The sequence below is a fragment of the Anopheles merus genome, chromosome 2L (genome assembly GCF_017562075.2).
Source record: "Anopheles merus strain MAF chromosome 2L, AmerM5.1, whole genome shotgun sequence".
NCBI classification, from domain to species: domain Eukaryota; kingdom Metazoa; phylum Arthropoda; class Insecta; order Diptera; family Culicidae; genus Anopheles; species Anopheles merus.
In genome coordinates, this window is record NC_054083.1 from 19,308,069 (window position 1) to 19,327,780 (window position 19,712).

General features: G+C 42.0%; 4 protein-coding genes across 5 annotated transcripts; 3 read left to right on the forward strand and 1 right to left on the reverse strand.

Annotated features, from left to right (window-relative positions):
• Positions 1 to 2,989: 2,989 nt before the first annotated feature.
• LOC121592571 (spermine synthase) lies at positions 2,990 to 9,315 on the forward strand. Of its 2 annotated transcripts, none has more exons than XM_041914152.1 (5): positions 2,990 to 3,521; positions 5,049 to 5,160; positions 7,398 to 7,520; positions 7,688 to 8,124; positions 8,200 to 9,315. In XM_041914152.1, exons 1-5 carry the CDS (start codon positions 3,237 to 3,239, stop codon positions 8,368 to 8,370), a joined length of 1,128 nt encoding a protein of 375 aa, XP_041770086.1. In that variant the 5' UTR covers positions 2,990 to 3,236; the 3' UTR covers positions 8,371 to 9,315. The 2 variants fall into 2 exon arrangements, with proteins under 2 accessions (XP_041770086.1, XP_041770087.1); XM_041914153.1 differs by lacking the exon at positions 5,049 to 5,160 and adding an exon at positions 6,562 to 6,670 and having other exon boundaries at positions 2,993 to 3,521.
• A 923-nt stretch (positions 9,316 to 10,238) lies between these two features.
• LOC121592570 lies at positions 10,239 to 13,483 on the forward strand. Its single transcript, XM_041914151.1, has 2 exons — positions 10,239 to 11,874; positions 11,942 to 13,483. The coding sequence occupies exons 1-2, from the start codon at positions 10,401 to 10,403 to the stop codon at positions 13,177 to 13,179; spliced, it is 2,712 nt and encodes a 903-aa protein (XP_041770085.1). The 5' UTR covers positions 10,239 to 10,400; the 3' UTR covers positions 13,180 to 13,483.
• A 506-nt stretch (positions 13,484 to 13,989) lies between these two features.
• Positions 13,990 to 15,115, forward strand: LOC121592572 (rutC family protein UK114). The gene is made up of 3 exons (XM_041914154.1): positions 13,990 to 14,218; positions 14,286 to 14,515; positions 14,810 to 15,115. The coding sequence occupies exons 1-3, from the start codon at positions 14,151 to 14,153 to the stop codon at positions 14,926 to 14,928; spliced, it is 417 nt and encodes a 138-aa protein (XP_041770088.1). The 5' UTR covers positions 13,990 to 14,150; the 3' UTR covers positions 14,929 to 15,115.
• A 2,221-nt stretch (positions 15,116 to 17,336) lies between these two features.
• Positions 17,337 to 18,780, reverse strand: LOC121592270. The gene has a single exon (XM_041913667.1). The coding sequence runs from the start codon at positions 18,778 to 18,780 to the stop codon at positions 17,530 to 17,532; it is 1,251 nt and encodes a 416-aa protein (XP_041769601.1). The 3' UTR covers positions 17,337 to 17,529.
• Positions 18,781 to 19,712: the final 932 nt, after the last annotated feature.

A 19,712-nucleotide genomic window follows, 5' to 3' on the forward strand; every position in this document is an offset into this window, starting at 1 on the left:
ATTGTTTTTTGTTGCTTTTATTGTAGTGGTGGGAGTTTGAGTTTGAGTTGATTTCGGATCCGATTCCGGAATCGAAATAGCTACCGCCCTAAAAGCCAGAATAGCTTAAGTAGCTCATTTTGGCACGCTAAAGATCGCTGCTCTAATTCGCCTTTTGCAGTAGTTAAACAGCATCAAAGTTCTAGGTGGGTCTTTCAAACAGCGCTTAAGCAGCTTCCTTATGCTACGGTCAACTTTAAAAGCTCTGGAATTTCATATAATTTTACATAGTATACTGATAAACCACAATCACTTCACTCAATAATAATTCTTCATTTAACTTATCTAACTTGTGCAGTAGCAATGAGATGTTTGAGGGCGCCAGCCTTTGACACTTTGACAAGAGCCATCTCGTACCGATGTCATGCATTAAAAAGCTATAAAGTTCCACCAAGTTCGGTACGCTCTCTTAACGAGCCTTCAAGTTCCATCATGAACCCTACACATAGTGCTAATCAGCCGCAAAGTTCCAAAAAGTACCGCGTGCTTGTTAAAAAGCGCCATAGTTCCGCAAAGTACTTCTTATCTCTTAATCAGCCACAAAGTACGATATCGGAACGTTTTTTCGTTAAACAGCCTCAAATCAGCTATAGAGCGAGCTGGCTATTTGGGCGGAATCAGAATCGACCTGGCCCAAATAGCCAGAACTGCTTAAGCAGCTCATTTTGGCACGCTAAAGATCGCTGCTCTAATTCGCCTTTTGCAGTAGATAAACAGCATCAAAGTTCTATGTGGGTCTTTCAAACAGCGCCTAAGCAGCTTCCTTATGCCCCGATGCCAGGGATTATTTTTCTTTGTGTTTTATTTTCAAGCAAGCGTCATCGATGAAATAAACAACAAGATTTGTTTTTCTTTAAACACATATGTATATTTTTAAATCCTTTGTATTGATGAATTACACAAAATTTTAGACAATTTACTGATAATTCACAATCACTTCACTTAATATTCATTCTTCAATTAACGAATCTAACTTGTGCAGCAGCAATGAGATTATTGCCGGTGTCCGTCTTTGACACTTTGACAAGAGCCATCTCGTACCGATGTCATGCATTAAAAAGCTATAAAGTTCCACCAAGTTCGGTACCCTTTCTCAACAAGCCTTCAAGTTCCATCATGAACCCTACACATAGTGCTAATCAGCCGCAAAGTTCCAAAGAGTACCATGTGCCTGTTAAAAAGCTCCATAGTTCCGCAAAGTACCGTCTATCTCTTAAACAGCCACAAAGTACGACATCGGAACGATTTTTCGTTAAACAGCCCTAAATCAGCTATAAAGTACGAGCTGGCTATTTGGGGGGAATCGCAATTTGTTCCGGTAACAGAATCAGAATTGACTCCAGAATTTGAATGAGCTCCGGAATGCGTTCTTGAATTGAGATAAAAAGTCAAAAGCGAAATCTGTCCGAGAATCTCCATGAAATGGATCGTTAGCAATTGATTTTTTGCGGCTATCAATACGTAGCATCATGGGATCCAACCCAAATAGCCAGCTCGTACTTTATAGCTGATTTAGGGCTGTTTAACGAAAAATCGTTCCGATGTCGTACTTTGTGGCTGATTAAGAGATAGACGGTACTTTGCGGAACTATGGAGCTTTTTAACAGCCACATGGTACTCTTTGGAACTTTGCGGCTGATTAGCACTATGTGTAGGGTTCATGATGGAACTTGAAGGCTTGTTAAGAAAGGGTACTGAACTTGGTGGAACTTTATAGCTTTTTAATGCATGACATCGGTTCAAGGTGGCTCTTGTCAAAGTGTCAAAGACGGACGCCGGCAATAATCTCATTGCTGCTGCTTAGAAGTTAGATTCGTTAATTGAAGAATGAATATTGAGTGAAGTGATTGTGAATTATCAGTAAATTGTGTAAAATTTTGTGTAATTCATCAATACAAAAGATTTAAAAATACACATATGTGTTTAAACGAAACAAATCTCTTTGTTTATTTCATCGATGACGCTTGCTTGAAAATAAAACACAAAGAAAAATAATCCCTGGCATCGTGGCATAAGGAAGCTGCTTAGGCGCTGTTTGAAAGACCCACATAGAACTTTGATGCTGTTTATCTACTGCAAAAGGCGAATTAGAGCAGCGATCTTTAGCGTGCCAAAATGAGCTGCTTAAGCAATTCTGGCTATTTGGGAAACATCCCTTCTTATGGAGATGCTGAAACCGATTCCGATTTCGAAGTCGATTCTGATTTTGGAGTCAATTTCAATTCCGGAGCCAATTCTGGAGCTGATTCCGATCCTGGAACCAATTCCGGAGCCGATTCCGGAAACTGATTCCAGGCCTACTATCCGGAATCGGAACCAGATAGCATGGGAATATTTTTTTAAATAGGATTTTCCCATTCTACATTTTAATTGACCATCCTGTTACTGTTTCTAACGTAAACAAATAGTTATATAGCCAATTAATCTGCAGGCTCCGTTCATGTAGACTACCGTTAGGATTGTGTCGTCTGGAGTGTTTGGTGAATAATGACGTAGCTGAAAGCAATGTATATTCATACAACGTGTAAGATTTTGCGATAATTACAAAAAAGAATTATCCGTATTAAATAATTCTAGATAAAAATGCATTATAACGATAAAAGATTTCGAGAGAAACGAAAGAAAATCATATTGCAAACAAAACAACGGTGATTTTAAAATTGAGGTTTGAAAACTGCTACCTGGGAAATTCAATTTCGAGGGGACAATTGCCGTTCTGCTCAGAACCTCATTTTTTTAATCATATTTTTCATTTAAAGTCTAGAGCAAATTCTCCTTAAAATTAAACAAACCCCCGTTTTAGGACGATAGTTTCGTATTTTTTAATTTAGAACTGATGCGAGCAATATTTCCATCTTTCTCGGTTCGTTCTCGTTGCCAGAAGTTGTGTGTGTGTGTGTCTGGACCGCTTAGCATTGCACTAATACTACCTTACCTTACTGTCAAACTCGACCGCGAAGAAGAACAGTTTGCTTCCCCTTGTGAAGAAGACGGCACATCATTTTCAGAGCGCGAGTCTTGTCCGGTTCGGTTGCGTTCGTCTCTTTGCCAATACGCGACGCTTGTAGTGTGCCGTACATTTCCTGAAGTTAATTGTTGGCTGGCAGCATCTGGACCGCGTCGTTAACGTACCCAAACGTGTGAAAAGTCTCAAGTGTAGTGCAAGCGAACAGAACCAACACCGCGCGCGTAACACCATGTCGGCCAATTCGATTTTGCTCGATTTTTCACTCGACCCCGCCCGTATCATCGACGAGGTGTCGCGCAAGGACATCGTGCGGGTGTGCAAGGAGGGGCTGGAGAAGTATCTGGCCGGGCTGAAGATTTCCTACGACATGCTGACGACCGATGGGTATCTGTGCATTCTGAGCGAAACCGGCACCGGAACCATCGTGACCATTCGCTTCTTCGAGCAGGGCCTGATAACGATCAACGTCGAGTACTACCGGAAGGATGGCGATGAGGCGAAGATATCCTTTGAAGTATGCGTTTGGGTGGATTTGGGTGGATGAACTGTGCAAGGGTCCTGGTTTTTCGCAACCACTGTCTCGCTCCCCTGTCTCGTTCTGCCAAAAAAGGGAGGGAAAAGATTTTGCGTGAAAAAAAGGGTCACAAAGTGTTATGCAGCTCCTTGCCCGGGGGTTTGGTGTCTTTTTTTTGGTTCTATTCGTTCATCTATATTTATTACTGCAGACTGCCGATGCCCTGTGTGTGTATGCGTGTGCGCGTGTGTGTATGGCTGGCAGCGAACCATGTGCCCAGCCATAGCACATGCTCTCTTTTTTTGTGGTGCAAAAGCAGTGAAGTTTCATAGGCAAAAATTTCCGCATTGAACAATGTTCTCCCCGGCGTGGTGGAAAAATCGATACAAGCAAAGGATGTATGGTGCTTGACGCACACGCACAGTCTCGTTTGTTTAGCACACAACCACAGAGGCAAGGTCATTTCACGAGGCTCAAGATGAAAAGCCGGCTGTGTTTTTGCATGTGTGTGCGTGTGTGTGGGTTAAGGAGAGCAAAACCGCGCCGTTTGTTTTGACAGCACCACTGACATGTGCTCGGTGCCTGTACAGTGGGGGCCGTAACTATAGGTGCACTATATCATATACTCGTAAACAATTGATTAAAAATGGGTTAATTTTTTTTTTGTTTTACTTGGACTTTTGCTATTATCTGTATGGACTTGGACTGCAATGCTATTATCTGTATGTAAATTATCCAAATACGTTTATCGCAAGCAATTGCCATTTTTGTTGTGATTAAATTATCCATTGAGGTTCCGATGATTTTGCTGTATTATCTTTTTTTCTTGTTGAAGCAGTAAATACTAAGAACATTATTTTTGAAAAGAAGTTTTTATCTTTAAATATTCTCTAACATAAATCGGGGTTTCAATTCAATTCAGGTCCCTTACAGAGCATCAGGAGCGCTTATAAAGGTTTACCTAGCTTCACAAATTTTGTCAAAAGGTTTCTTGCAGATTTCCTCCAGATTTTTAGCTTAAACTCCCAATAATTGAAACTCTTTTGCAAGTGATAATAGATTGTACTGCGTTACTCGCTACGTGCTAAATGCCAAACCACTATTTACGCATCTTTTTGGCACACTAACATTAATTCTACATTTGATGGGAACGATGCCAGCAACTTGTTGCTTCGTGCAAAACGACCCATTTTTTACCATTTTTATCAAGGGTTTAAGGGTAACCATTAAACAGCAGCTAAAACAAAATCATATATACTAATATTTTAAAGAAACCAACGTATCTGAAGTATTGATCCGCGGAATTATTCGCATTTGGGAAATTAGATCCAATTGGCTTTCATTCGGTAGCTCCATTTAGCAGGTTTATTTTATTAAACACCTCTTTCGTATCATTGTAACTCACACGTTGCGTCCCCTATTTAGTCTAAATATACACTATTTGGCTCACTATTTTCCTGCACAAACATACGCACCCACGGTTTTGGTTTTTGCTCGTATACAGTCGTTTTGTGTGTCTTTCCGTAGAACATGAAAATGCTAGAAAACGGTTTGCGCATCAGGCTGGAGGCAAAACGCTCCAAGCACCTTCCACCGATAAAACGGGGCAGTAGCGTTGATGTTTACCTAACAAGCTCAGGTCAGCCATAGCTTGCATTTACACTCGATTTTTACTACTCATTAACTCATTCACTGAACATTGCACAATCCTGTTTGTTTAGTTTCCACTATCCTTCTATTTACTCCACCACCACTTCTCTCGTTACTTAGCTACTGTTCTAGCTATTTGCAGCAAACGTTTCTCTTCTTTCCCACTACTCTGCCACTACCCACTTTTTGTCATGTGTTTTGTATAGTTTCCTTCTCGTTTGCGTTTGATTATGGGTTTACATGAGTTTTGATATGTTTGGTTTCTGTTTGTTTGTTGATCTGTTTCCCTTTTTTGCTAGTTTGTTTTACTCACAGTCCCTTTTCCAAGTGGAACTTTAATACTATATGTTCCGTTGGTGTGTTTGTGTGTATTACCACTTAATCCTTAAACTCGTTGAATTTTCTCTCTTCTTATTAATATTCTGTTAGTTTTATACACACTTGTTTTTACTTGTTTCAATCGAATGCTTTCTATTGAATTTATTACATTTTTATGAACACTAGCTAGAATTAGGCAAACTACAAGTTTCACATTACAACATTCATACTTTCCATCCTCGGAACCCCGTTTGGAGCAATCATTAACGTTTTATTTGTACACGTATAACATTGTATGGAAAGATAATATCGACCATTAGTGCAACATGTCATTTGCTGGTTAAATAGTTTTTATTTGAATTTATTTCTTGTGTTACAATTATTGGAATCAGTTTTACAAGTTTTAAGCAATTACTATTGGATCGATCTGTTTGGTTATGGTTTTCTACAAAAATGTGTGGATTTCTAAAATCCTTGATTACAGGGATCATTACTGTTCCCGAGGTGTTTTGCGTTTTTCGTTGATTGAATGATTGAAACGTAAAATTCTTCCTTGATAACATGCCAATTTCATTTTAACGTTTTCGTTTGACGTTAAAGGACGAGAAAAAAAGCTAAGAGCAAATATTTTTCAAAGCTGTATTGGATGCTTTATACATCTTCGCTTTATCGCCCCAATTGGTACCTTGTTTCGGATAAAACGTTTCCTTCTAAAACCAAAATTGTACGAAATCTTTTTTCCCGTGGTGCTTTAATCTTTCGCTTGTATTTCCCCAGTCCTTATGAACCGAGATACGTTCTGCCGGAGTGAACATTTTCTGCCGCCTATCTAATACAACTAAATGAATTTGTGTGCCTCTTTAATACAAACTGTTTTAATAGATTTTTGTTCCTTTCCTTCTCGTTTCTTTTCATTTCCGCCCTTTCGTTTTTCGATACTGAAACTGGACATTTTTATCCATTCTCCGGACGTTAATAATCACCATTTCGCATCACCAAATCTCACAACCCAAAACCATCTCATCACCATCTTCACAACCACCACTTCCACACCAAAAATTCTCCATCGAAGCAAATACGAGAGCTCGAGAACAATTTGGTGCAAAAACTAAAATTCAACCATGGCCAATCGCTACCACCGCTCCAACGGGGTCCCTTAACCCGTTATTTCCCGACCGCAGGTAAGACATGCGATCATCGTAGTGATGGCAACTCTTAACATGATAAGCTTCCATAACTATTGTCTGTGTTTGTTCGTAATCTGTGTGTGTTTTATGCCTTTTTTTCTAAACGGTGTCCACCAACAAAGCCTGTACTTCATGTTATTGTGGTTTTGTATGATTAGCTTTGTCTTGTATTTGTTATTACGTGCCTTTTTCTGTAAAGATGTAATTTCTTTGCACATTTTCCTAAAACATAGTGAAAAACGATTGTTTCATTATATTTACCTATTGCTTCAACTTTACATATATGTTACTCTGGTTGTTATTTTACATTGTACATTTCATTTTGTTCTATTAACATTAATTTGTTATAATTTATTATTTAGTAGGAATATTGCCTTTCTATGTTATGACGTTCTATTCAAATAAATGAAGATAAATACTTTACTGGAATGTTTATCTACTACGTAGTATCAAAAGCTTCCATCTAAATAATAGTAAAGATTATTTCGTCGAAATGAAACACAAACAAAGTGTAATTATTTTGTATATACGCTTTTCCTCGTTTTCCATACCCTTGTTCTCATTAAATGTTCTCCAAGGAAAGTAAATCACGCTTTTACTATTTTTCCAAAAAATGGTGCTTCAATACTCCCATTGAAATATGCAGTGAAATAAACTGTCATTCGCAAAATGTATCTACTTCGTGCAATATTCTAATCTGGGGACTGATTTTATTTCACAGACGAGCGTGTCATCGAGTACGATATCGACCGCGTGCTGTTCGACAAACGGTCCGAATTCCAGAAGATTCAGATCGTACACTCGCGAAGCCTCGGCAACATGCTGGTGCTGGATGAATTGCAAAGTATGTATGAAACGGTGCCCCTTTTACCATGTTTTCGTAGATAATAAATAGATACTTTTGAATGATGAGAGCAGTCGAAATCGCAAACCGCAAACCAGACCGATTGCATTAGAGTGAATGTCAAGGTTTTGATGATTGTTGTGCGTCACGATTTTTATCTTCGTCAGATATTGCCGAGGCGGATCTTATCTACACGGAGACGCTGATGTGCCGTGGTAAGGAAGATTACGCCGGGAAGGAAATTTGCATTCTGGGCGGTGGCGACGGTGCCCTGCTGTACGAGCTGCTGAAGGAAGGGCCCAAGATGGTCGTAATGCTTGAGATCGACGAAATCGTCATGCAGGCGTGCAACAAGTACATGAACACCATCTGTGGTGACGTGCTCGAGAAGCGTACGGACGACAACTATGAGATCATCGTCGGCGATTGCATGGTGTACCTGAGGAAGTACATTAAGGAGGGGCGCAAGTTTGACTACGTGTTTGGCGATCTGACGGACATCCCGATCTCGGACACTCCTACTGGTGAGATATGGGATTTCATACGCACGATCCTGGAATCGTCCTTCCAGGTGCTGAAGCCGGACGGAAAGTTTATGACACACGTGAGTGGGGCCTGTTCAGAGGGTGGTGATTGTTTTTTACGTTTACTTTATTAACATCCTCTCCCATCCTTACAGGGTAATGGTGTCAGCTGCCCGGAATCGCTCCGCATGTATGAGGATCAACTCGCCAAGCTAACGCCAAAGGTGACGTACACAAAGAGCTCGGCGTTTGTGCCCTCGTTTATGGAGGAATGGGTGTTCTATCAGGTACAGCGTGAGGTCGCTAACGCCACCGAAAGCGTTTGACTTTGTTCCGCCAGCATCACCGCCACCACATTTGATCTAACGTTGCAATTATCGATAGCGACAGTGCTGCTAGCCCTGTCTCTTCCGCTAGCGATGCTTTTAACTCGCTCGACTGCGAGTAGCACTAGTAGTTGTAGCAGCAGCATCAGGTCACGATAGCAGCACAAAATAGAAGACACTAGAACATAGCAATACTAGAACTACGTATTTAAACTACTTAATTGGAAATACTTGTTAGAGAACACGACGCGCGAATAATGGAGTGTGGAAGGCAAAGCTTTACCAAAGTTTGTCCAGAGGAAAAGAGAATTACGGATGGGAGGAATCGAGAAGGAATTTTTGTGGCACTAGATGTGTGAAACTTTATCTTCCCATTTTCTTCCTGCATACGCTTGGACAGTGATAGCATGTATGATAGATAAAATCGCCATGGGATGGGAGTAGAGTTGTAAACAATTAATCTCAATTCTTGATTCGAACGGTGGCAACTATGAAGCTAGATTATCGTTTTGTTTTTTCATCTTAAGTTATGAACAGTTTCTGAACGTTACAAAACGCAGCCCTGCGTTGGTGGTATCAATATCAACAGACACACATTGCGTATACGTTCCATAGGTACGATACGCAACAAAGACATGCACAATGATGGAATTTATGTTTGATTCATGTTTCGTAACTAACATAAATAACCACAGCAGAAATTTCCTAGACCCAGAAAAGCTTCGTGGAATGGGACGAAGCAAAAAAAAAGCGCGGGAAAGCAACAGGAACTTAATTATCACGCTGAGCAGTTAGGAGAGTATAGCTTTAGTTGCTAGGAATGTGTGTTCTTTAGTTAATTTTAACGTTGACTTTGCTGTTTAGTGTACTTACGCAAGAGAGTTGCTGGTTGCTCTTTTCACTCCTGTCCTCGCTGTGGTGGCTACTAATTAAGTGTAGGCGAACCAAGACCGAAACGGCACACACATACACGGTATACACGGTATAGAGAACGGAGCGTGTGTGTGCATGCTTGAGAAGCAAGTTGTCCAAACGAATTGCCATTTATGAAATAGAATTTTGATTAGCATGCAAACGAATGTGTTCTATCTAAGTCACAATAAAACCTGTGAGTGGCTGGTGAAAATGTGAAAAAAACATGCAAGAAAGTGGTTTATATTTATTGATGTTCTTTCATAAACGGAAGGAAACGAGCGGAACAGTACGAAGCGGCTCAGAAATGCTTGTGCACGCCATGTGAAAGGTATTTATATTATCAAATTGACTATTTTGATTTCACATTATTTTGACGCACTTTTATTCATCCTCATGTTTGATTTCTATTTTCAGTGTTGCTGTAGTTCTTGGTTAGAATTATGATAATACTTGGTTAAATTAATGTAATTTTAAATTTATAGTTTAGTTATTTTAATTTACTCTTATTCTTATTTATCTTTATCTTACTATTCTGATCTTATTTTAAATAATTTAAATTTCTATTTTTTTTTGTTTTTATAGAGATTTTGAGCCGACTGGCCTCATTCGCCTCTTTTAATTTCTTATTGCTTACGGTTATTCAAATAACTATTATCTATTGTATTACACACACCATTATAATATTAATAATAATAATAATTATTATTATTATCATAAATAGAAATAATTGGAAAAGAAACAAACAACCATAAACTAAATTTGAAAAGTCTAACGTAATAAATAACACATGATACAGTTTTAAGTATGAATTTAGCAATAAAAATATTTTACTTAATTTTTAATTTTTTGACAGATGGAAGCGCATTCGCGGTGCGCATTGTGTGTACACCGCCAATACGATTTTGCTTGATAAATCAAATATCCGTACTTCGGGCGGTAATGAGTCACTTGTGTTTACATCTGGTGTAATGTTGCACCGCTTCGTTCATAGTCTTTCGTTCCCTTGTGCAATTCAAGCACGCTTTAAATACGGCCGCACCTTCCGGGGTGTGCTTCACAGTAAGCGCAGCCATCGGATCCGGCTGTACGTGTAACCGAAAGTGCTCGCCGGCGAAATGCATCGTGCTAAATTTAAACCTGACTGTTTTAAAAGTTTCCCGCTGCATCGTGCCGCGGCCAGTGGATCGGTAGCTGAGTGTACGCAACTGTTAGCCGATGGCACGAACCCCTACCAACCGACACCGGATGGATGGTCCGCACTGCATGCGGCCATAGCGAACCGGGCGGAAAGTGTTGTGGATTTGCTGCTCAACCAGTACGAAGCAGATTGGTCGATCGTGCGGCAAACGATCCAACATCAGTTCCTGTGGAAGGCGGAGCAGACGGGCTGGAAAAGCAGACCGTGCCTGATTGCCTGGACGGAGCAGGACTGCAAGCAGACAGTACCGCTTATCGCGAGCTGCCCGGCCGGGATTCCACTCAGCCTGCAGGTGTTTGTAATGCTCCGCCACCCAATCCATGGACACCGTTTCACCGCCCTGGATGTTTGCAACCGAACGAAATGGTGTGCCATTATGTGGCTCATCCAACGACTGTTGCCGAACGGTGTGCTATCGCTTGACCGGAGCGATATGAGGGGTGATGGCGTTGTGAATTATCTCCAGCTTGCCTGCACACTTTCCACGAAGGAAATAATAGTGAAGCTCGTCGGCCTCGGAGCCTCCCTGGCCGTTGCTTCCGGTGGTTCGGCTCGTACACCCTTCGTGGCTGCCGGGGATTCGATGCGCAAGGATGTGATCGAGCTGCTGATCAGCAGGTACAGCGATCGATTCGATCCCTTTGCCTGCGATACGAACTATTACAACCTGTTACACTTGATGGTTCATCGGCAGCATATCGGCATGGTGGAATGTTTGGTCAACTTCTTTCTGCACTACCGCACGTCCAAGCTGCGCGAAACGAAATCGGTGGCACTGAGTAGAATCCTTTGCTACGAATCAAAAGATTGCCCATCGCTCCACTTTTGGAACTTTGTACGATCATCGCCCATGAAAAAACTGTGCGCCAAGTATATTGGCGAGTGTTGCATGGATTTGCGCACGAGGCTGGCCGATGATACGATTGTACTGGCCGTTTTGATTGCACGTGGCATAGCGTTAGAGTATTGCTTCGAGCAAATTGAGCAAAACTTGACACTGCTAGAGTGGCAGGACCACTACACCAGACTGAACATTCTGCACCTCTTGATAAGATGGAAACAGTTAACGTTCGTGGAAGCTCTCTATCGCAGACATGGTGCGCTGGTGAAGGATCTGTTCGAGGTGGAAGAACCGGACAGAAACGTTCCTGCATACGAGCTGCTGCGACAGCTGCTTCACAATGCGGACGGGCAAGGGATACTGTTTGTGGTGAAACATCATCGAGATTTTTACCTGAAGGATATGGAAAAATTGCGCCAAGCTGTTGTGATACAGCACCACAGCCCTAACCCATCCTATGATAAGGCTTTGGACGTGTTGGGGGAAAAACTGCCGGAACTACGGGAACATCTAGAAGCGAATAAGAAACAGCAGAACATAAAAGAATCAGGTAATTGTTTCTGTAATCTACAAAATGTTAGAAAAACGATATTCTAATCGATCTTTTAATGGCACAGATTTTTATGACCATTTACGGAACCTCTGTGACAGTTTTAATAAAACTGCCCTCAAACTCGAGACTGATGGCAAAAAGCTGGACGACTATATCGACAGCAATGGGAGGACGTTCCTTCACGTTTCCGCTTCGTGGGGAAATAAGACGCTCGTCGAACGGCTGCTCGCGCGCAACATGGATGTAATGGCGCTGGATGACAAAGGTGCCCTGCCGATTCATTGGGTGTACAGGTGCGAATCTATATTCGAGCTGTTTTTGGAACGCAACTTACCGGCACAGCTAGCGTACGTGAATCCGGCCGGCTACAATCTGCTGCATATATGCTGCAAAAATGGACTACATGGCGATATGCTGAAGGTGCTGATCGAGCACGGCATGGATGTGAACGGTGCGGCACCGGACGGACAGTTACCGCTCTCGCTGGCCTCGTGTTGCGGTACGGTATCGTTCCTGCTCGAGCACGGTGCACGAATCGATCTGTTAAACGAAGAACTTGTGACTGCCAGTCTAAGGCACATGCATTACTGTGCAGCAATTGCGCTAATAAAGCGCGTGGCCGATGCGCCGTGGTTTCGCAAGTGTGCCCACATATACCTGCCTTGGCTGGTCGGTGATCAAAGCCGGCACAGCTTTGCCTGGACTGGCGAAGAGTTTCTGCAGAAACATCCCGACATTCGGCGTCTGCTGTTCGACAGTCTGTACGAGCACTCGAAGGATCAGATGACGGAATTGTTCACCCGTGTGTGTCACCGAAAGATGCAGTCGTGCGTGCAGTGGTTTATGGAGTACGATTATGATATCGATTACGACTACAAACACTGGAACCAGTCGACACCACTGCTCGGACTGGTAGGCAACATCGAGGGCGATGTGAAGGAACAATTGGCTGTGATCGAAAGGCTGCTCGGAAAACCGATTGATGTAAACGCTACGGATGCCTGGGGCCAAAATGCTCTGACCATGTTCGCGTATAGATTCAAATGGATAAGACACTATTGTGGGTGTGAGTTGGTGCTGGGGATTGTGTCGGCGCTGCTCGAGCGTGGCATTAAGGTGGATGCGCAGGACAGTGAGCGGGGTAATACGGCTTTACATTACGCGTTTGAGTTTGGGCAATTGGAGTTGGTTGAATTTTTAATTGCAAATGGGGCAAGCGTGACGATCAAGAATCAAGCGGGAAAGTTAGCCAGTCAAATGGGGAACGATGTGAGTAGCAGTTTGTACGGGTTCGTAAAGTAGCGAAACGATGTGATTCAAGGTGATAATCAATTTGAGCAGTATTTTTCCTATTTCATAGTTTCCAGTACAAATACTACTACAACCAAAGATAAACAAAGTAAATCAAAGCTTTAAGCTTTGTGACAAATCGAGGAATGGAGAGGAGTGAGTGAGGTTTCGGGCGATAAACGGATCCAAAGATGTACGACATTTTTCTACAATTTCTTGAAACATCCTTCAGGTGTTTTTGGAAGAACGTTTATTAGGACTCTTTTTAAACATTTTAATTAAAATAAATTCCGTTAGCTTACTCTTAATGGGTGTTTATCTTTTATTTTTATATATATGCATAAAGGAAAATTGATAACAAAATAATAATTACTACATTAAAATCCATTCAAAATGATTATTCAAAATATGTTTGGTTTAGATAAGGTGTGTTGAGCTTTATCTACTTGATCTTTTGGCCCCCTTAATTTATGCAATCAGCTAAGCTGGTGTCAAACACGTCCGCTCAACAGCTCCAGCGGTTCACCCCCCCCCCCTCCAAATACCCCTCAAATATTCTTTTTCAAATGATCTAGACCAGTTTTGCAGGGGATTCAGCGCACACCAGACGGGGCAACGTATTTAATCAATGTTTAATCAATCACCTCATTCTATATATTTTCTATTAGACTTTTTTCAAGATATGATATAAGAATGTAAATGAGAATAATACTTGTTAGATTATTTCAACGTAATCGTTTCACAACGTTTCGTTAGCGACCGCGTACAAGACCCCTGTACAAACAAAGCCGCGCTACTCTTCGGCGGCTTGCTTGCGCACATGACAACATCAACAACTGATTAACAGCTGCGATTTCTGTCCCGTATCTCTGAAATTCTCAAGCTGTTGTGAGAAGATTGTCTACCGGCGGTCCTCAGTCGCTCTTGTGCAGTTGCCGTAAACAGTTCGCCAAAGCAATCCCCGCAATAATTTTCACATTTCGATGATGTCGTCGATCGTACGCAAAGTGATCTCCACCAAGAAGTGCCCGAAAGCGCTGGCACCGTACAAGTAAGTGTGTTGGAATGTTCTCAACTTGTTTGCGGTGAAACATAATTTATTTTCCCGCTTGTTACAGCCAAGCCATCGTGGCTGACCGCACGGTGTACTGTTCCGGTGTGCTCGGTATGGAGCTGGATACGCTGAAGCTGGTACCGGGTGGTGCGGCCGCCCAAACGGCGAAAGCGCTGGAACATCTCACCAACCTGCTGTCCGAGGCGGGCTCCGGCATTGATAAGGTTGTCAAAACGACCGTCCTGCTGGGCGATATGAACGATTACGCCACCGTGAACGAGGAGTACAAGAAAGGTAAGAGGGTGTCAGGCGTTTGGGGTGAAGGGTGTGGGTAGCTTGGAGGAGAAGGTTCGATGGCGATAAGCGTGGGGTTGTTGTTTTGTGTTTACTTCCCTCTCTACTCTTCGATACCGGAACCTTTTCACACAGTTTAACAGTGCCGCACAGAAGAGCCATGACGACGATGATGATGATGGTGATAATGTTGCGGATGCTAATCGAAAAGCCAAATCATAAATGCTCCCCTTCCCTCATAACCCATCGAGATGCGGTTGGTGCTCATGCTTTTTCCACCTTCCTGTTTTCTAGTGTTCAACAGCAGCTTCCCAGCGCGAACCTGCTACGGGGGTGTCAAGTTGCCCCTCGGTGCTGCGGTGGAGATCGAAGCCATTGCGCTGACCGGTTCTGTGGTGCACATTTCCGAATGACTAGAGTCGAAAATGTAACAGCAGCAAGCGCAATGAAGATGGTGGCATTTAGCGAGCGAGGGTTAAATGAAGATCCGGTCAACTAATGGGCGTGCGGTTACGACAATTGCATTGCGTGCGGTTGGCAACAGCTGGGCTAATCTCATTCCGATTTATGTAACTGTAATAAATGGCAAAATGAATTGTACCAGGGATGTTTCTTTATTTTTTCTTATTGGGGATAAATATAAAACTGAAAGTGATTTTTGTTCATTTTAATCAACCTTTTAGAACTTTTAGATTGTTTAAAAAAATAATGTCAAAATTCATTTTTAAAATCTGATTTTTTTGTGAGAAATATCTCTAACTTCCTACCACACTATTCAATCTTCACACATAAAAAGCTCATATAGACTTATAACAGGTATTACGTAATATTTAATTAGGTTTTGTTGCAGTTTGTCATTAATGTTTCAATTATTAAAGAGTGACTTATGCTTTAATTTGATAGTTCAAAAGTTGGCACATGGGTCTTGATAATCTGAGCTGATGATTAATTATGTTATCTGTTCGTCCACTTTCACTGGTGAGTACAGGCAGGCCTTGAGCGGCAAACGATTGTTGTGCCAATGCCAGAAGAAGAAGCATAGCTTCAGAGAAGTCATGAGTAGACTTACCAAACATAGTTGATGAAAAACCGAATATTAACCATCATAACAAATGGCTCAATATAGCAGCAGCTTTTGAAATCTATGCACAATCATATCCAGTGGCGGATCTAGCGGTAGGCGGATTAGGCGGTTGCCTGGGGCCCCGCCAATTTAGGGCCCACGTAGATCGCTAGTCTATAGTATGCCTATGGACAGAGTACTAGCGACAAGGGTCCCCGGAAGGATGGACGTTGGGGCTCCGAGGCTGGCGAATCATCTCCCCCCCCCCCCTCAGCACCATTTTTTTTTTCGACTTTACTGTTAAATTTCCAGCAAGCAGTGCCAGTACCCCCCGCCCCTCTCCCCTGAAACACCATTTACAGGGGGCCTCAACTTGTCTCACCGCCTAGCGCCCCCGATACTCTTAATCCGCCACTGATCATATCACAATTCTTACACATCCTTCAGTTGTACAAGGCATTGATTTTCATTTTGAAAGCCCAGTGGATTTGCATCTGGAATTTTGCAGCCGTGAGATTTTCTTTTTTTAGTTCGCGATTTTGCGTCTGTGTCGCATTTTTACGCCAAGTTCTTGCACCCAATAAGTTTGCAATCAGAAATTTTGCGACATCGCAGTATGCGACCAAGAAGTTTGCTATCAAGAAGCTTGCGACTAAGAAGTTTGTGACCAAGATGTTTGCGAGCAAGACGTTTGCGACCAAGACGTTTGCGACAGAATGTTGCGACTAGATTTTTGAAGAATAATGTGATTAGATTTTGCGACAAGATTTCGAGAGATTCCGCGTTTGGAGTTATACACATACCATCCGGAACCGCTTCCGATTTTGGCATAGTCATTCGGAAGCGATTCCGAAGTTTTGTGGAATACACCCATCACTATCCTAGACCAGTTATCGGCAAAGTAACGCTTGCTAACCGTTTCAACTATAACTGAGTTGTATTGAAAGTTACTATTTATATAATAAAAATAACTCGTCACAAGCAATCCGTCCTCATATTGGTGTGTTGCTTGTATCTTGATTGCGAATGTGTAGTCCTGAGATCATGGTATTCTCCATAATTACAAAGATCTGCGGACATAGATATGACATTTTTTAATGGAAAATAAGTCTCACCTAGGGTTCTAACGCTTCGATTATTCCATTCTAAAGATAACTAAAGATTTTGCGTAACGTCCTGCGCGAACATGCCGGCCTTTGCAGGCTTTCGAGAATTTATTCATTACCACGAAGCTGGATAGTCAATCCTTGCTACGGGAGAACGGTCCATTCGTTTGAACCCATGGCGGGCATGTTATTGAGTTGTTCGAGTTGACGACTGTACCACAGGACCGCCAAAATTCTTAAAGGTTTTAAACTTAAGGAAGCAGAGTGATCTTTAGCAGATGGTTATAGCTGTTTAATGTTATAAATAATGATGATTAAACAAATATAAAAAAGAAACCGAATTGTTTTGTTGTAACAATACCAACACGATCAATTGGATATCATATTTAACAACCGTGTACTGCAGAGAACAAACAAGTTTTAGGCATCATCATTTAACGAAAAATAGCCTAAATCAAATAATTTCTGCTCAGTTCTATATGGCAATTTATTCTATTAAATGTAAATACTTACACCAAACCAGAAGTAACCTAAAATGCTGTGCAAACGAAAACGATGTCACAGTTTTACTTATGAACAAGATTAAAAAAACATCAAAAACTAATGCAATTTCCTAAACAAATGCTGACTGGGTTGTTTATTCTTTCCAACGTCATTTGCCATAGTATGTCCTTCAAAGTCCTTCTCGGGGACGTTTAGCTTACTTTATTATGCAATAATGCATACCTTGCATGACTTCATTTGTCATCATCCACTTCACCAGTGCAGGGAGAGTTGAGCAAACCAGTCTACCAAAGATACACAAAAAGGAAACATCAAAAGGTTTCCAGCTTTGGTACTGCACATCACATCGTATCATCAGAGGATCCACTCGAGCTTTCACTATAGTGGAACATCAGCTTCAACTTCGTGCGCTTAAATAGTGTCTTCAGCATTTCCTCGTCATTTTCGTAAAAGAGATCGTAATTACTACTCCTTCGTTTCGGCACCCGTTGCAAATAGTCCTGCAGCTTCTCCCAGGCGGTTTTGTGACCATCGCCCTCGCCTTGGACGGTGGTAATCGATTGGTCTCCGGTCTCGGTCGCATCGCCACCGCTGGGAAGCTCATTTTCGTTCAACGCCAGTTTACCCTCGGCTTCGGCTCGATCTGCCTCTTCTAGAGCACGCAGCTCGGCTAGAAGCTCCTCGCAGATGCGTTCCTCCTCTTCCGGATCGTACGACATATCGGTCAAGGTATCTTGGTCTCGTTCCTCCCCCATCACTGCGCTTTCCTGTTCCTCCCCTTCGTTCTCATCGTCGGCCGCAATCGTATCGAGTGATTTCATCCGACGCCGTCGAGCTTTGTGTTTCTGCATTTCGACCATGGTACCGTCGGTGGTGGACGAATCGAGCGATTTAAATCGCATCAAAGCTCTAAGCCTCACTGCGGGCGGAACGTCCCGCAGCAGTACTAGCTGCTGCTGGTCATCTAGATTCGGTGCGTTCTGTTGCGTTTCGGCACACTCGTTGCTGGGGTGCTCCATGGTGGGATCTGTGGTCTCTTCTACCGACATCGATTGCTGTCTTCGTATTCCGTGGGGCATTTTTCGACGTCCTGTTCGTGTGGTCACGCTTACACCGGTGGTTTCATCTGCACCCTCCTCACCATCGTCCACTTCTGCACCATCCACCTCTTCATCGTCCTCGAGGGATGATTTGCTGAGCAGCTCAACTACACGGTCCGGGTTTCGTTCGAGCTGCCGCACTATGCTACCGTCCTCATCCATCCGCTCCTCGATGTCGCTGAGGATGATGGAGTTGAGTTTGAAAATGAACCGTTGCACCCGGTCGGAGGCAGCCGTTGAGGGAGGTGGTGGCCGGTTCAGGTTGATAGGGCGACGTGCCACCGTTCGGCCCGGGGTGTGTGTGGAGGTAGCCTTTTGGACCTCCATACGAAAGTACTCCTCGCTGCTGGTCACCGATTCACCATCGATCGATATCTGTGGCGGGATGGGCCATACCTGCGTTGTGTCCTGCCTGCCATGGTGGAGGCATGTAATGGGAGTTGTTCCGCACGCCGGCCGTACGAAATGGGGGAAGAAATGTGATAAGACCATTAATCATGCATTTGGACAGCGGGAAGGAACATTTGTGGGACAGTTAACCGACGGAACCAGTCAATGGGAGATTGAATGAGGTCACTGTTATGAGCTAATTTGCTGGTTAGTATAGTATAGTTATAGTCTTGGTTTTTTTGTTTAAGCCTGCGTATGAATAAGTTCTAATAACGCTGGGGAATTATTAACATGTTTCACCTACAAAAGCATCCAGTCAGATAGTTTTTACATAAATATTTCAAACATTCCTACTTATAATCGTTGCCTTTATGGCAGGTATGGAAACCGGTCCTGGTGGTTTTATTTAATTAAAAATATATGTATGTAAAGCTAACTTATGATACCGTGAATTAATTATAGTTATCGGTCAACTATTTTAACTATTTTTTGGTAATATGATGAAACTACTTGTATAGTTTATTTTTACAATTTCACTTGCTCAAATTGTTTAGTGTTCATTGATTATAATTTAATATCTTTGATTTTAATTACTCATAGCTCACAAGTTTCATTACATTAGCTGTCTATTTCATTACATTCTCTTGTTGGTTTATCTCACTATATGTCACCAGTTATTATAATTATATTATACACTCAGAATATCACAAATTATTTTAATATTGTTACAGTAACTTTTATTTAAAAAAGTCATATGAGTTCATTCTCAACTATTGAACAAATGCTAGATACGAAATTAAATGAATTAACTATTCCGTTTATACATATTTTCCCATGTCTTTTATAGGGTTTCTCAAAATTTGTTTGTAGTTTTTTTATTTACACACGAAATATTTAGCATGTTTTGCAGAATATTTTGTACACTTGTTCGGATACGTTCCACAATTCATTGATTTGATAGAAAAACGCGAAATTAAAATGAAAACCCATTAAAAATAACTAAAAAAACACCAAAACCAATAAATTTACAGTTG